Source organism: Salmo trutta, chromosome 35, assembly GCF_901001165.1.
Source record: "Salmo trutta chromosome 35, fSalTru1.1, whole genome shotgun sequence".
NCBI lineage: Eukaryota > Metazoa > Chordata > Actinopteri > Salmoniformes > Salmonidae > Salmo > Salmo trutta.
Window position 1 is genome coordinate 25,682,055 of NC_042991.1, and position 17,123 is coordinate 25,699,177.

The 17,123-nt window shown below is 40.8% G+C and overlaps 2 protein-coding genes across 5 annotated transcripts; one reads left to right on the top strand and one right to left on the bottom strand.

Moving 5' to 3' along the window:
- The first annotated feature begins 1,255 nt into the window (after positions 1–1,255).
- Positions 1,256–4,202, top strand: LOC115174930 (akirin-2). Its single transcript, XM_029733963.1, has 5 exons — positions 1,256–1,786; positions 2,491–2,634; positions 2,857–3,006; positions 3,096–3,167; positions 3,299–4,202. The coding sequence occupies exons 1-5, from the start codon at positions 1,609–1,611 to the stop codon at positions 3,307–3,309; spliced, it is 555 nt and encodes a 184-aa protein (XP_029589823.1). The 5' UTR covers positions 1,256–1,608; the 3' UTR covers positions 3,310–4,202.
- Positions 4,203–4,396: 194 nt separating this feature from the next.
- LOC115174929 (CMP-sialic acid transporter) lies at positions 4,397–15,264 on the bottom strand. Of its 4 annotated transcripts, none has more exons than XM_029733961.1 (12): positions 14,879–15,263; positions 11,460–11,719; positions 11,238–11,357; positions 11,044–11,137; positions 10,739–10,931; positions 8,843–9,023; positions 8,146–8,305; positions 7,882–8,034; positions 5,734–5,800; positions 5,455–5,631; positions 5,068–5,202; positions 4,397–4,898 (listed from the first exon to the last, which is right to left on the bottom strand). In XM_029733961.1, the coding sequence occupies exons 6-12, from the start codon at positions 9,007–9,009 to the stop codon at positions 4,771–4,773; spliced, it is 987 nt and encodes a 328-aa protein (XP_029589821.1). In that variant the 5' UTR covers positions 9,010–9,023; positions 10,739–10,931; positions 11,044–11,137; positions 11,238–11,357; positions 11,460–11,719; positions 14,879–15,263; the 3' UTR covers positions 4,397–4,770. The 4 variants fall into 4 exon arrangements, with proteins under 4 accessions (XP_029589821.1, XP_029589820.1, XP_029589822.1 ...); XM_029733960.1 differs by having other exon boundaries at positions 13,349–15,263; XM_029733962.1 differs by lacking the exon at positions 11,460–11,719.
- Between the last annotated feature and the right edge of the window lie 1,859 nt (positions 15,265–17,123).

Sequence of the window (17,123 nt, forward strand, 5' to 3'; positions counted from 1 at the left end):
AAGTATGAAATTGCCCATTTGGCAATGTCTGATTTTTGATTGTCATAACTCACCACATCCATCACTAATAAGCTTAGTTTCTCAGTAGTTAATTTTTCACCTCACACTGTAAGTCAACGAAGTCAGTTTTTTTTTTACATTCATTGCGAATGATAGTTCCTCAATATTTGAAAAATCTTTCCAACCTCGATAATCACCAAGCCTCTGGTGTGAAAGAACAAAATATCATGATCTGATGATTCCATATATCCAGTGGAAACTTGATAAAAACAGCAGTCTGTCCTGAGTTCACTGGTGCTGGAAACTCTGAATAGGCTAACTAGTTGATAGAATGTTGCAAGTTCGCTAGGGACAGCTCAAATCAGATAGATAGAAAGGGGTGCAGACAGGCAGAGTAGAGAGATGTATGTGATTGAAAGAACCATTACTTATCAGGATAAACAAAAACGTTATTATTGAAATTAAACTGTTCCACGAAAATGCGCATATTACAACAATCATAATTGGCACGTAGAAATGGTAGGATAAATTGTAAGCTTCCAAAAACGTGAAACTCAAGAACTGCTTATGGTCTTTATTATTAACACCCGAGGTCTCGTGAAAAAACGTGTCAACCTATGGAAATCAAAGGCCCATCCAACTGATTCGTTCTAGCGGCCCTACTTGATTGTAGTCTAATTGTGTGGTTTAGCCTAACCGAAGCATGCAGAAAGAAGCCTTTAGAGACCGTTCTCTCGTGTTTTGGGATCTTCGGCCGTTGTAGGGAAGATGCATCTTTTAAACACTTGTAAACCTAAATTACATCACTGTCGGGAAACTGGGCCCTGAACAATCGAGAATAGTTCTACCACATACCTGTTATTTACAAGAACAATACAATTAAGTTGAATCGGCCCTGAACAATCGAGAATAGGTCTACCACAAAACTGTTATTTACAAGAACAATAAAATTAAGTTGAATCCGATTTGCACATTCAGAAATGAGACCATCCTTTACAATGACAGGGGGACACCTTTTGAAACGTTCTGTTCTTGGTTAGTGATTAACTAATAGCTTTATTCAAATTCTTCAAATCGTTTGAACGTACTGGAGAATTTAAATTTGGTAGGTGCTTTTGGTATTCATGGTTTGTGGGGAATGTAGTGCAAAAGCCCAACTATTGGATATGAACGAATGTAAACTGTATGGCAAATACACTACATATACCAGCACAACAATCATTAATTGCGCATGCCCATTAGCTCAGAATTTGACGCCATGTTGGTTGTCATCAAGGAAAGAATTTGTCAACGACACTGGCAGAAGGAAGTACGTGTCCGAAATCTACTATCATCTGGTTGTATATAATAATTCACCTAAAAAGATTGACTAAATTAATTTCAACTAACACTCGGCCATTACAGGGTCTGCGATTTGGATGCTATTAAGACTCACAGAGGCGAAACAACTACGCCATTTATTTCTAACCGGAATTTTCCTTGAGGTAACGTTAGTCGGAGAAGAACGGCAGTGGAGGGGCCCAGTCACAGGAACTCTGGTAGTTGTGCCCTCTGATAGCGAAAACCACAGCTTTCTCGTTTTTATAGCGAGAAGATATTGTAAACGGAATGGCTTGTGGGGCTACCTTGAAAAGGACTATGGATTTCGATCCATTGATTAACCAGGCGTCCCCCAAAAGGAGGAGATGCGCCCCAATGTCTCCAGCCGCTTACACCTCATCACCCCAAAAATATCTGCGTATGGAGCCCTCGCCATTTGGAGAAGTGTCGTCCAGACTCACAACCGGTTAGCAACATTTCATAGCTACTAGATTTGAGGCATGCATGGGAATTTATTAATGAAATGTGTTAGGGTATTTTCGTGTGAAGTTAACTGACAAATCGTTAGCTGGCTAGGTAAACTCAATTGGCTTAACGTTACAACTAGTAACTTACCTACTGATAAGCTTGTAAACACTTTGCTTGTGGTAACGACAGACTTGACGTTAGTTAACATACTAACTGTCCATAAATGTTGTTTGCTAGCTAGCCACTTAGCATGGCAGCTAGGTCGGTCATAAACCTTCAACCAACAAACTAAGCTAACTACTGTAGCTAACGTTAGCCTAGTCAGATATTTTAAATGAGCATCATTTTACATTTAGCCAGACATTTAGCTGAAACACTTTACCAGCAACATAGGATGATGCCATGTCACCATATTTTGGCAGTATAATACTCTAACATGGCTAGGATTGGCACACCCCTTGTCTCAAATGGCTGTGCACAGAAACTGCCTCGGGAGGGCTTGGGATGGGGTTCTCATTTTCTAGGGAAGTGGCTAACTAGAGTTTTACTGCTTCACTTCTCAAATTAAGGTCATATTGTGGTTAGTTACTTGTTGTATAACTACACTAACAAAGTATATTACTAGAGTATGTTGTGCAAATGATATTTGGAATAATTGATTAACTTGCCCTAACCAAATCTTGCCCTTGTTCTCCAATCCAGAGCAAATCCTGCACAATATCAAGCAAGAATACAAACGGATGCAGAAGCGAAGGCACCTGGAGAACAGCATTCAGCAGACAGAGGTCTGTTGTCCCCTGGAGTCACAACCGCATAGCTCCATCCTTAGTGGATCCAGTCTGCCAGGTATGTCCAGTCTGCTTTTACTCAGGAAAGACATCAGTAAGAATAAAGACAGGTCTTAGGGCCTTCATCAACTGGATACAATTGGTTGTCCCACAACAATTTCTATCCCATTTGTTAGCTTGCAGTTGTATGCCTCTTGGCTTCATTTAATGTCAGAATTATTTTAGGGTAAGTGATTTTGCGAACGTTCTCCCTGATAATATACTCTCATTCTCCATACAGGTACGTCCTCTGGTGCTGTCTCCCCATCTAGAAAAGAGCAGCCTCTGTTTACCTTGAGACAGGTTGGGATGATCTGTGAACGACTGCTTAAAGAACGAGAGGAGAAGATAAGGGAAGAGTATGATGAAATATTGACAACAAAACTAGCAGGTATGTCAGAGAAACTGTTTCTGTGACTTGTTTTCTGCAGAAGAATGTATTGCGCAATCCATTGTTCTGACCTTTCGCTCTTTTTGCAGAGCAATATGATGCTTTCGTTAAGTTCACTCACGATCAGCTAATGCGGCGATTTGGAGAGCAACCTGCTAGCTGTGAGTAACAAACTTACTTTATCAGCGACATGCCTCCCCCTTGAAAAACACCCGTCAATTCTGTACCATGCTGAATGTTGACCTTTGTTTCCATTAATCTGTATTTATAGCTGCTCTCTCTCCCTCTCCAGATGTTTCCTGAGTGAAACCCCATCTTTGATGGAATACCAGTTTCCCCATTTTATTATTGCTGAAAACTCCCCAGCTGATTCTCTGCCAACTGTATTCTCCAGAGACTCAGTGGGTCTAGTTGAACTTGTAGCAGTGCCATAACTCCCCTGTGGGCACAGGCTGCCTCAAACGTCTGTCAGTGGCAACTACGTTCTCTTCGTCTGGAATTTGGGATGTGTCCCAAATGGCACCCTATTTCCTGTATAGTGCAGTACTTTTGATTAATGCCCATATGGCTCTCGTCAAAATTAGTGCACTATAGAGGGAATAGGGTGCAATTGTGGATGAAGCCTTGGTCTGCTCCTGGCAACACATATATGGACCTCTGCTACCTATTACTCTACCAGTGGCCTCTGTTTTCATTGCTGTATTGATATTTATTCTGGGTTTTTTCTGATGCCTTTTTTGTTAGTGACCTGCCATTCCCAACTCTGCTAGCCTTGTCGCAGATATGTTTGTGCTCTTGCCAACTAGATTGCTGTCCTTGTCAAGCCCAGACAATGAATAACAAGTTGGCATTACAGCCCAAACAGACTGGCACAGGCTATGACTCTTCTGCCACAGTTTTTGTTCCATAAATGTTTGTTGCAAAGATGCCACATTTTTTAGCAAATCAACATGTATCTTTGCAGGGGGTGGTGGTCACTACAAAATAGTGGATAAACTAAGGAATCTTCTGGCCTAGACTCCAGAAGAGGACATCCTGGCCTTTTATCAGTTGTGGTTAGATTGTACTGGTAAATGACCTATGTACATTGTAGTTTTGCTTGACTTTTGTTCCATTTACTTATCTTTTAATTCGCTATGTAGATTAATGGACTTGGGTTGGGAAAAGCGAAATAATAAAAGCTATACATTAAAGGGTGTTCTGGTTTGACATTGTGGTATTTTTCATAAGAAAAAATTGTAGTTGACATCTCTGGCAATGCATAATAGTTCAGATTTATTACCATAGTTCAGTAACATTGCCATTAAAACATTGAGGGTCAACAAATGTATTTTGAATGTTCAAAACAGAGAACCCAAGATTGTATTATAGATAATGACAGCTACAACAATGACTTTCAAATAACATGTAATTGTCCAGGCTCTCTCCCAGGTGAGATTTTCAGCTGTGTATATACATTTAGTACTGTGACAAGTGGAATGACTGACAAAGATTCATAACTATTGTCCATGACTAACAGCAGTAACACAGTCACAGGTATTTATTTTCTATGCCTCAGCTCCACAATCCCCACAGAATATTGAAGAATAAGTGTATTTTTAAATCCCTTCCCTTAATTTATCATTAATGCTGGAGCATAAATTATTAAAGTTCCTTGCCGACGCACTTATTCTATACGCAACAGACTGCAGTGTGAAAGAGGGCCTCGGGCAGGTCCAGCTCAGTGGCCAGGAAAGGCCATAAATCTTTAAGTTCTTCCAGGCCTCAAACAGTGATCAGTTTCTGCTTGGCATCCTTGTCTGCTCTTGGAAGCTTGGAGGTGTCTTGTTTTGGGAGTCCGTAAAGGTATATGGAGATACACACCAGCATTGCTCCACTGGCAAAGTTAACAGCTGAAAGAAAATAGAAAATGGTTACTGAAAACCTGCAATGGACTATAAATTCACTCGCAGACAAAATGTTGGTCAGATTCTATTTTTATACGATATATTAACACTTGAGTGTCAAAGCCCAGTAACTCATGATAGTCCCTCCCCACAGAGATCTGATTGATCGACTCACTTATCTGTAGCCCAAACAGAGCGACAGATGCCACAGTAGAGAGAACGATGGCGGCTGCAGCAGAGAAGCCTTTCATGATATTGTCTGTGTACTTCACCACCACTGATGTGTACAAACCACCCACACTGGCCAGAACTGGAAGGATAAAATAACAAATGTAACTTCAATGTACAAGACAAATTCAGGTTAAGAAAATAAAAACAAATTATAATAAACATATCCCCAGGCATGGTAGAATAGCAAGAAAACCTTAATTGCATAAAAATCTGCCTTGCTTGCTCTTTGGGGTTTTAGGATGGGTATCTATATAGCACTTTGTGACAACTGCTGAAAAAAAAAAAAAAAAACATGATTGTGTTTATGTATCAAGCTTGAAATTTGACTCACAAACTACAAAGCACACCCAAGGCGTGTAACCGTAGAAGAAGCCTTTCTGTATAACCTGAGTACCCTCAGTCATGTAAACACCAGCGAGGGTGACCACGATGCCAGACAGGTACATCTGGATGTTCCGCACCCATAGGGATGTGTCTGAACTCTTCAGGACCTTTTCAAAGTACACACCTGTTCAAACAAAGTGACACAATTAAATATAACCTGCCATTACAGTCATAAATTATGTTATGGATTATTAAAGGTATGAAGATAAAAACGAAGATACATTACCTGCAAATCCGGAGCAGAATACAGCGACAGCAATGGCCATGAACCCCCAAAAAGGGTTCTGCTCAACCTGATAAGATTAGAACATGTGTAACATCCTTATCAAATCCTTGGATTCTAAACAAGCCATTATGAACCCTGAATGCTGATATCAAACCATATACCACTGGTTTGACAAAACAACTATTTTTACTGTTCTAATGATGTTGGTAACCAGTTTATAATAGCAATAAGGCATCTCAGGGGTTTGTGTTATATGGCCAATATACTATGGCTAAGGGCTGTATCTAGGCCTTCCGTGTTGCGTCGTGCATAAGAAAAGCCCTTAGCCGTGGTATAACCGCCATACAGTGCATTCAGAAAGTATTCAGATCCCTTCACTCTTTCCACATTGTTAGGTTACAGCCTTATTCTAAAATATATATTTAAAACAGATTTTTTGAAATTCTTGCAAATGTATCTAAAAAAATAAACATATTCAGACCCTTTGCTATACTGTTTCCATTGATCATCCTTGAGATGTTTCTACAACTTGGAGTCCACCTGTGGTAAATTCAATTGATTGGACATGATTTGGAAAGTCTATCTGTTGACAGTGCGTGTCAGTGCAAAAACTAAGCCATGAGGTCGAAGGAATTGAGCTCCGAGACAGGATTGTGTTGAGGCACAGATCTGGGTAAGGGTACCAATAAATGTCTGCAGCATTGAAGGTCCCCTAAAACACAGTGGCCTCCACCATTCTAAATGGAAGCCGTTTGGAACCACCAAGACTCTTCCTAGAGCTGGCACCCAGCCAAACTGAGCAATCATGGGAGAAGGGCCTTGGTCAGGGAGGTGACCAAGAACCTGATGGTCACTCTGACAAAGCTCCAGACTTCCTCTGTGGAGATGGGAGAACCTTCCAGAAGGACAACCATCTCTGCAGCACTCCACCAATCAGGGCTTTATGGTAGAGTGGCCAGATGGAAGCCACTCCTCAGTAAAAGGCACATGACAACCCACTTGGAGTTTGCCAAAAGGCACCTAAAGAACTCTTAAACCATGTGGAACAAGATTGTCTGGTCTGATAAAACCAAGATTGAACTCTTTGACCGGAATCCCAAGCATCACATCTGGATCAAACCTGGCACCATCCCTGCGGTGAAGCATGGTGGTGGCAGCATCATGCTGTGGGAATATTTTTCAGCGGCAGGGACTGGGAGTCTAGTCAGGATCGAGGGAAAGATGAACAGAACAAAGTACAGAGAGATCCTTGATGAAAACCTGCTCCAGAGCGCTCAGGACTTCAGCCTGGGGCGAAGGTTCACCTTCCAACAGGACAACGACCCTAAGCACACAGCCAAGACAACGCAGGAGTAGATTCGGACAACTCTCTGAATGTCCTTGAGTGGCCTAGTCAGAGCTGGACTTGAACCCGATCTAACATCTCTGAAGAGACCTGAAAATAGTTGTGTAGTGACGCTCCCCATCCAACCTGACAGAACTTGAGAGGATCTGCAGAGAAGAATGGGAGAAACTCCCCAAATACAGGTGTGCCAAGCTTGTAGCGTCATACCAAAGAAGACTCGAGGGTGTAATCACTGCCAAAGGCGCTTCAACAAAGTACTGAGTAAAGGGTCTGAATTGTCAGTTTTTTTAATCAACTTGCAAACATTTCTAAAAGCCTGTTTTTGCTTTGTCATTATGAGGTATTGTCTAGACTGAGAAAAAAACAATTTAATCAATTTAGAATAAGGCTGTAACGTAACAAAATATGGAAAAAGTGAAGGGGTCTGAATACTTTCCAAAAGCACTGAATACCACACCCCCTCGTGTCATATTGCTTAATTAGAACATCATCAATGAACCAGTATATACTTGACATTCCCATTGGCTAGGTCTCCCTTGTAAAATAAGTCTTCTGACCTCAAATGGGTGTTTTTAGATAAATGCAGGTTAAATTTAAAAAAGAATGCTAGACAAATTTATTTATTTTTTATTTATTTCACCTTTATTTAACCAGGTAGGCAAGTTGAGAACAAGTTCTCATTTACAATTGCGACCTGGCCAAGATAAAGCAAAGCAGTTCGACAACATACAAAAACACAGAGTTACACATGGAGTAGAATAACATACAATCAATGATGCAGTAGAAAAAAATACCAAGGGTACCTGGACTTTAGTGGCCTCTACAGGTTTCCACTGGACCAAAGCAACACCCCCACACAGCATGCAGACAGACAACCACTGCAGCCTGCTGAGAGAGCGGTTCAGCATTAGGACCATGCACAGGGCTGTGCACGGGATCTTCAACTGATAGGTCACCTTGGTAGGGAGATGCAGTGGAACAGTGAGCATATGAACCAGGAAGGAAGTATACAAGTCTATTATTAATGTGCAGTTTTCTGAAGAAATCATTTAATTTCAAGTTAATACCTGATACACAGCTGCATCAAGATTGCTCAGGGCAATGAAGGCCATGTTATTCTGAATCGCATAGACCACAGAGGGAACACTCAGTTTCAGCAGCTCTTTTGGACTCTGAAACACATGTTCAACTATGGATGCTTTTAACCTGCCAAAGCTGCCAGCTTCTCTGCAAGGTGAAAATTAAGACAAACATATACAAAAGTTGAGCAACTGTGGCATTAATTATTTCAACAAAATACTCAATATAAGGCAGGGATTGACATTTAAGGTCTGAAAGGCACTCGCCTATCGGGCAAATCAGGACTATTTTTTGGTTGCTTGAAGATTATCAGTTTAATTAAAGTAGCTATTTTCACCTACACACAGGAGGAACAACAAATACGACTACTGGAATTCTTTGCATGTTGGTAATCAGTGTAAAAAATATATATATATATATATATATATATATATAATCTGCCTAATGGGCCTACCACAGGGCAGGCTCAGCTTGCAACTGCTCAGGTCACTTGCCCGGGCAATATGGCAAACCATAATGTCAATCCCTTCAAGGGTATTCTATATATTTATTCAAGGCTGAGACCACTTGGATAGTAATCACTTGTTTAGTTTACACATGGATTTGGAACATTATTTGGTCTGTCATGAAAACACAGGATATAGAATAGGTGGCAAAGCAGGGCCCTAGATAAAGCCTACTTACTTGGTCAACATCCCAAGGCTCAAGAACAATTTAATAACCTCTGTGACGCATACTGCTGTTGTAGAGAAGTACATAGCTGTTGATGATATTGTCCTTGTGTATCGTAATACCACAGTGTAAGTTGCTGCCACCATTGTCATCACTGACAGACAGTACACCTTGAACATCACACTCACTGGCTCTGTGGAGAGAGGACAGAGAGTCTTGACAGCAGAAAGTGTAAAGTTGACAGCAAGTAGGTCAGTGAGACAAGGAACCAGAAATCACACATACTAGGCATGTTCACACTGCTAAGAGCCTTAGTCCTGGGCTATGGGAGATTTTAGCCTGGGGCTAAGTGAGTGTTTCACACTTGAACATTGTAAAATGGCCTAGCACCAACCTTAGCCCAGGGCTAGCTGGCCCTGCTCAGGAGCAAGGTTAGCACTGACTTTTCGGGGCTAGCCCCAGAAACATGATGCAAAAATAGACATTGTGACAAAGGGTCAGAACAACTCATTTTTCAATCACAAAAGCTGCACTTTCACTTAATTTGCATATGCTTGTGATGCATTCTGTAGCTATTTTGATAAGTAAATGTATACCCTTTCATCCTTCCATCTGAGGACAAAAGTCTGACAAAAAAAACAAATACCTTCATCCGTTCAAATACATTGGTTGCTATGGCGAACAAAAACAGGTGCTATGCTGGCTGGCTAACATCTTCTCACATAGACAGCTAGCCAACTGAAGCCACAAACTCCCAAGTATGGGTAGCAGGCGAGTGGGTGTGTCGAAAGTCTCCCTACTCTACAGCTGGAAGGGCAGCAAACGCTCAATTTCACCTGTGTGAAGCTAGCCACAACAAGGGAAGTCAGTTAAGAACAAATTCTTATTTACAATGACGGCCTACCCCGGCCAAACCTGGACGACGCTGGGCCAATTGTGCGCCACCCTATGGGACTCCAATCACGGCCGGATGTGACACAGCCTGGATACAAACCAGGGATTGTAGTGACGCCACTAGCACTGAGATGCAGTGCTTTAGACCGCTGCACCACGCAGGAGCCTTCCAAACAGTAGAATCAAGCCATATTTGGACTAGATATGCCTAAACAAATCCCAAATTAAATACAAATTGTCAATTAACAGAAAAAAACTTGAAATCCCCACATTTGCATTGAGGGCATACTATACAGGTTATACTAGAGATTGTGCACCCATAAAATGAGGTATCAGCCTACTCGGTGACACCCACATAACAAAACTATGTAGAGTATACACAAATATTAGCATCTTAGCTCTTACAGTGCAACTCTAAAAACCAGTGTGAAATGAGCCACATTAAGCCTATTATACATGTTGACTGTTGAACTCATATTAGACAGTAGAGCCTAAACTAGAGATTGATCACCCATGAAATGGAGTATCGGTCTATATAAGTCACACCCACAGGACATAACTGTGATGAGTTTTCACAAATATTAGCGTCAATGCACTTATTTGAGGGACTTTGAAACCAGTGTGAAACTAGCCACATGAAGTTCAACACTCAACTTACAGTGTATTGAACATTCATCTTGCAATGTACAGCCTTACCTATGGATGTTAGGTCCACGGGTATCAGCCCACTCGGTGACAGGATTTAAGATACCCAATAATAACAAATTACAAAATAAATGTTTTATTCAGTATTTATTTAAAGATACAACTTTCCAGAGGGAAGCAAATAACAGTAACCCATTTGAGCCAATATAGGAGAAACTGACAAATTCTTCCCTGATCTCTTTTTAATAAGACAACCGAGCAAGCTCCTGGAAAATACACAAATCAACATACACCCATGAAATATTTACAAGAAAATGTAGAATAAAGTAGATTGAAGAATAACAGTTCACCCATCAGGGCTTCCCCCACCTGCTCTTTACGAGCTGCAGGCTGTTTGAGATTTTGTTCTCGACCAGATTCTAATACTCTTGGTAATGTTGAGCAGTTGATTAGTAAAAATCGGTGTGGTAGAATGGTGACTGAACAGGACGTCCACCTCCCTGCCACGCTGACCCTCAAGGGTGATCCTGGTGCTGCAGATAACAGCACTGTTCACTTTACCCTGTAATCATATGGATATTTTAGGTTTCGCATTGATTACTAAATACTTTTCAACACATGCACACTTAAACATATATTGATGACATTTCTACCTATAACAGTAAATAACATACCCTGCGGGTCGCCTGAAAGTACTTATTTGCCTCCACACGGCTGAACTGATGGAGCGACAGCCGCTGGGCGTCCAACCTTGCCTCTGCCCCCATGCTGAAATAATTGAGGTATTAGACACCTATAATTTGTGGTCTGGATAGTGCACAAGTGCAGAGAAAATAAGGAACAATCACATTAAAATCTATCATCTTACACTGTGGATCACAAGGCCAGCCATTGGAGGAGCAGGTGGGGCTGCAAGCAGGGGTCCTGCTGGGGGTGCACTAGAAGTAATTGTCCTGGAGATCTGGCCAATCTTGCCTCCACCCCCATCCTGAAATGAATGCATTAGACACTTCATTTGACTGGACTATGCATAAATGCAGAAAAAAGAGATTAAAAAAGTGATGATTAAAATGAGAAGTTATCTTCTTACACTTTAAATCCCAGCAGAAGTAGGCCTAGTAGCAGCCATGCACCACAGTCCCTCAAACGAAGTGTCTGATCAGCATGGCCAAAATTGCAATCCCATAATCATCACTCAAGTGTACTTTATTGTGGGACCAGAGGAACCAGTGGGAAGGCACAAGTCACACCTAGCTCCCATACTTGGTCTTCATACTCCAATGCCAGCTGCTACTGGTACTTTGGATCCTTTACAACGTCAATGAGACGTGGGAAGTAATGTACAAAGACCTGCAAATAATTACAAGTGACATTCCAGGGTTTTACTCCTTTGCAAAACATGGTAGTGGAAATTTATGCTACTAGTAATGGTAATTAAGGATTTACTCAGTCAACTTCAACAGAGCAGCATGGAGGAGTTCTTTAAACCTTTTCCCTGCCTGATCGATGGATGGATGGACTGTCTGTAAAGTTGTTTACCAGGAGCTAAGAGACAGACAATGGCCGGGACAAGGCCTTGTGGAAACACAATCCCACAAACATCTGCCTCCAGATGTGGAGCTCTGGCTCCAGGAGAGTGGACATGAAGCCAAAAGTCAAGTCAGCATGACCTGTGCTACCAGCTCGGTTTGACATGGGCACAATATCATCCACTAAGGCACGAAGATTAGAATTACCGACCACCAGGACAAACTAAGGAAAGAAAGTTTTTGTAACAATAAAAATTTTAGAAATACATATCCTAAAACTAAATTAAGATTGTGGACTGTAGGTGTTGCTGTGAAATACAAATAATAAGGGGGGAATAAAACTGAACTATTAAACCAAGGAACATGCAATACAAAAGAGAACATCCTTATTTCTAGTATGTCTAATTTTTTTAAGCATTTAAACAGTTATGCAAATTAAACCAATTTCAGCCGCGGCAAGTGGGTCTTGTGGCGCTTGGGGTGGGGGTTGTGTGGTGATTGGGGCCTATTGTTAGCTCTATGGCAGGAACCATATGCATACATGAAGTCTTGCATGACTGAAAGATGAAATGTCATTAAACATAATTTTGGGCTACATATCACTGACTACATGTCATATCAAGCTTTACCGCTTGCCCTATAATAAGAGTAGATTCTGATTTCAGTAACAATTTTCTTACATTAATAAAAATAAATATTTTGATTGGGAATGTTACAATATATTGTTGAACACACTCTACAGGCATATCAAAGTTCCAGAGTTGGATCTCTGCTAGTTTTAAAGTTATGCCAATTTCTCTCTCTAAAATGGACCATAGTAGGCAATCACAGCCCTCCTTTTACGTGTATCATTGCACATCCTGCAAATCACCAGCAGAGGGTGCCAAATACTGTAGGCCTGTACATTTTGAATGACTAATAACAAAGAAACAAACTATTGATAACTGTCTACTTGAACAGAGTAAAACTGTAAATGAAGGTGAATTGGAGAGCCTATGGAACCGTAATGCATGTAGTGCAGGGAGATCCTCATCTCATTTAAGTGTTCAATTTAGGCCTCAGGGTTGGGGTCAATTTGAGAAATTATATTCCAATGCAATAATTTAAGAGGTAGGCTTATCTATTTCCATTTACTTCTAAATAAGCGGACAAGGAGAAGCTATTTATGTCAAGTTCTCTCCATATTGTAAATTCAAATCACTTCCTGAATTGACTGACTTCAATTCACATTGACCGACTTCAATTCACATTGACCCCAACTCATTTCACTGTTGGAGCTACGAACATAAGCATGTCGCTACACCCGCAATAACATCTGCTAAATGTGTATGCGACCAATACAATTTGATGTAAGCCTATTAAATTAACAACACATAGGCCAATATACAATGAGTACTAGTAACAACAAAATTGCCCAATAACAAAAGCACTCTATTGACACCCTTCATACCTGATAAAGCAATGAGGCCTCTCTCCAATAATTGAGATCAAGCTCAAAGTAGAATCGCCAAGCTGAGTCAACCAAGCTATGAGTTCAACCAAAGTGTGTAAATGTCCCATTTCTCTGGTTAAGGGGATATGACACCCCTCCCATTTTACAGGTAGGCCTATCAAATTAGAGATTGGAAGGGAGGTTGTGTAACTGGAGGAGCACAAATTAAAGTCCTACTCCAGTCTCCTTTTCACTTGATTTACTTAAAAGGCACATCTCAATCGGTGGTCCAGGTATCATGACATGGCACAAATGGGGGGCTTCCTCTTTTGTTCCTCAAGCAAAGGGGGAGGCTGTTGACGTTAGCAGGCACTTGAAGTCTGTAGTTGTGCCTACATTAAAAAAAAATTAAACACTATTTTGCTTACATGTTTTTTTACTCTTTAGTGTGTACTTTACTGTATTTATACTTATATCAGACCTAGCGATTGACTTGATGCATTTTTTGCACATGTCAAGGCGGGCGTTGGGCTGATTTAAATGTGTAAAGGTGCATCACCATTAGGATAATTAATATAGGTAATTAACTATGCCAGTCCATCATGGATTACATTGTCTTTGAAGCAGTTATTTTTTCAAATAATTAGCTAAGACGCTAATATTTGTTTACAAACTCTATAGTTGTGTTCTGTGAGTGTCACCGAGTAGGCTACCTTGTCCCGGACCTGCTGTTTTTCGACTCTCTCTACCGCAAATTCCACTATTGTGGCTAATCCTTATTGTGGCTAGCTTCACACAGGTCTCAATTTCCGTCGGTTTTCATTAATTTATTCTGTTGACATTTATCTAGATATTACCATCCATGATAATATTGTTGCATGCTTTTGCCTGGATCAGAAAAGTTGATGTCTCGTCTGTGAACAGCATTCTCTGTGCAGGGGCAAGATCACATTTCAAAAGTGTTTCCGAGGTCAGAGAAAGGCAGCAATGTTTCCAAACATTCATTGTTGAAAACAAAATGCTATGCTAGCAGCAAGGGGCCCTAATATGCTAATAAATGCCTTACATGTAACAAATGGTCGCGTGGTTGAGAGATTGTTGGTCGCGTCAGGAAGTTGTGTTTGTCCGTTTGCCCAGGGCTTTGGAATACAAGTGTGAATCCAGGGATGAAGCTTAACAATGCAGTTTGAAAAGGGCTAATGTGGACCGCCACTTATTGACGTGATTCTTTATTTTCTGAATTCGTTTACAAAAACAATCTAGCTATGCAGCCGGGAGATTGGTTTAGCAAGAACCACCATGCTAAATCTGCACCTGGCTAACTAGCTAGCTACATAGCATTTACGCTTCCATGATTCAGAGACGAGGACTCTTTTCCGTTCGCAACATAAAACACACTTTGTTTAAATTGCTAGCAAATAAATTCACACACCAATGATATTACTGATTTAAACGCTAGCTTGCTGCGTTTGGTTTCGAAACATTAGAGACTAGCTAGCTATCTAACGTTAGCATTGTAAGTAGCTAAGAATTGCAAATTTCACTTACCGTTAGCCATGGTTAGCTAACTTGATTGTTATGGTGCGTTGTAAAATGAATGGGTATTTAACGTTGAATAACAAACGAACCAGACTTCAAACCATTGTCATGTCTGCATCTAAGATGCATCCAGCTGCAGTCCCGGAGCCGAGCCGCCTGTCAGTAAACCAGCCTGTCACCAAACGTATCACAGATAGAACAATGAGACTGATTTTTCACCGGATGTATAAATGTCAAGCATTCGCTGATGTTCGTCAATTATATAATGGCAGTCCACAAACCAACGTTAAATGTGCATGCCGCCAACTTTTTTGGTATTTTATCTTTATTTAACTAGGCAAGTCATTTAAGAACAAATTCTTATTTACAATGACGGCCTAACCCCGACAACGCTGGTCCAATTGTGCACCGCCCTATGTGACTGCACATCAAATTCAGGAACTTAAACACCTGCTCCTGTGTGCCCACTAACTGGGTCCTTGGATCCATCTGTGAAATGTAGCAATGGGATGCTCAACCTCACAGCCTTTCAACCTTACCCAAAAAGCGAATTACAATTTTTTTACACCATATATCCAAGGGCATCTCACCTGCCTCCACTAGTAAGGCACATACAGATGTTGATTTAAACGCACCAATATATATCCTGAGAGCTATTTACTGGATTCTGTCCAGTTTCTAAAGCCACGTCTTCGCCGCTGTTCCATAAACTATACACCTGCAATCAATTGTCGTCCTGATCAGAGCTCTATAAATATCCATTAACGATTGTCTGTCAGCACCCCATTCGTAACCAGAGACCGAGCGCATAAGATTCACCACCTTCTTACACTTTGTTTCAACATGTATGACATGACCTTTCCATTTATATCACTCATTGAACCATAGACCCAAATATTTGTACTTAGAAATCCTCCCCCATAGGCTGTCCTTACAGAAACATCTGTATATTATCAGCAACTTTCTTCTTTGAGAAGAACTTACAAGACATCGCCACTGACAATTTAAAATCCCAGTCAATTGACAATCTTTCAACATCCACTGTAGCTTGTTGAATAGATTTGATCACGAGAGACATTCCTTCCCCTCTTCCAAATAGCTCCATCATCAGCATATAGGGAAGCCCCAATACCCCTACCTACATTCGAAAACACATCGTTAATCATAATGTTGAACAAAATAGGACTGATAGCACTGCCTTGAGGAATACCATTGTCAACTCCATAGACATCAGATAAAATGTATCCTATTTTAACTTGAAGAAGCAATTAAATAAGGCAGCCAAAACCCAGTTATATAATCTCCCACCAATACCAAGTCTTTCCATCTTAATCAGTAGGCATTCTCTCCACATAGCGTCATAGGCCTTTTCAATGTCGAAAAAGACAGTAGCCATTACTTCTTTCATGACCAAAGTTTTTTTCAACTTCATTTCTCACCTTTACTAATGCATCCAAAGTAGATCTACCTTTACAGAATCCACTTTGACATTGACTCAATAAACCTCTATGTTCCAGGAAATATGACAATCTATTGACTATCATCTTTTCCATCAGTTCACACAAGTTAGAGGTCAGTGCTATTGGTCTATAACTATCAGCACATGAAAGGTCCTTACCAGGCTTTACAAAAGGTGATATTACTCAACTTTTCCAACAAGGTCTAAGCCCCTCACTCCAAATCTTATTAAATAAGCCCAGGAGAACATATCTGACCTCATCAGGTAGATGCTTAAACATCACAGCACAATTGATCATGACCTGGGGCTGTATATCCACAGCCTATTAAGGCTGAATGCATCTCATGTATGGTAAAAACAGCATCCAAGGAAGAGTCAGCAGTATCCCTTTTCTTATACACATTAACATGAGCATTTAAAATCTCCCACCTGCGTTGCCTATATACTTCAGCCAAATTAACCCCACTATGTACCCTAGAAAATGTCTTCCCCAACAAGTCAGCTTTTTCTTTATCAGTTACGGACATTTTTTGACCCATAACCAAAACTGGAACTCGAGTGGGCTTGCTTCTTCCAGTCATCTTCTTCAACATAGACCATACATCCCCCAGTTCAGTACCCCTGCCTATTGTAGAGCAGAACTGTCTCCATGCATTTATCTTGACAGACATAATGATCCTGCGTTCTAAAGCGCTCTTCCTTTGGAAATCAACTAGATTCTCAGGAGTCATATTCCTACACAACACTCTGTAAGCCCTATTTTTTTCTTGAATTGTCGCAGTGTACTCTTCAGTC

Excerpts from the sequence above, each read along its gene's own strand:
- LOC115174930 (XM_029733963.1), top strand. The coding sequence starts at position 1,609 with ATGGCTTGTGGGGCTACCTTGAAAAGGACTATGGATTTCGATCCATTG. Across the intron at positions 1,787-2,490 it reads GTCGTCCAGACTCACAACCG|AGCAAATCCTGCACAATATC; the intron begins GTTAGCAACATT and ends TCTCCAATCCAG. Across the intron at positions 2,635-2,856 it reads TAGTGGATCCAGTCTGCCAG|GTACGTCCTCTGGTGCTGTC; the intron begins GTATGTCCAGTC and ends TTCTCCATACAG.
- LOC115174929 (XM_029733959.1), bottom strand. Across the intron at positions 8,035-8,145 it reads TTGATGCAGCTGTGTATCAG|GTGACCTATCAGTTGAAGAT; the intron begins GTATTAACTTGA and ends CTCCCTACCAAG. Across the intron at positions 4,899-5,067 it reads TCTGTTTGGGCTACAGATAA|CTGTTAACTTTGCCAGTGGA; the intron begins GTGAGTCGATCA and ends ATTTTCTTTCAG.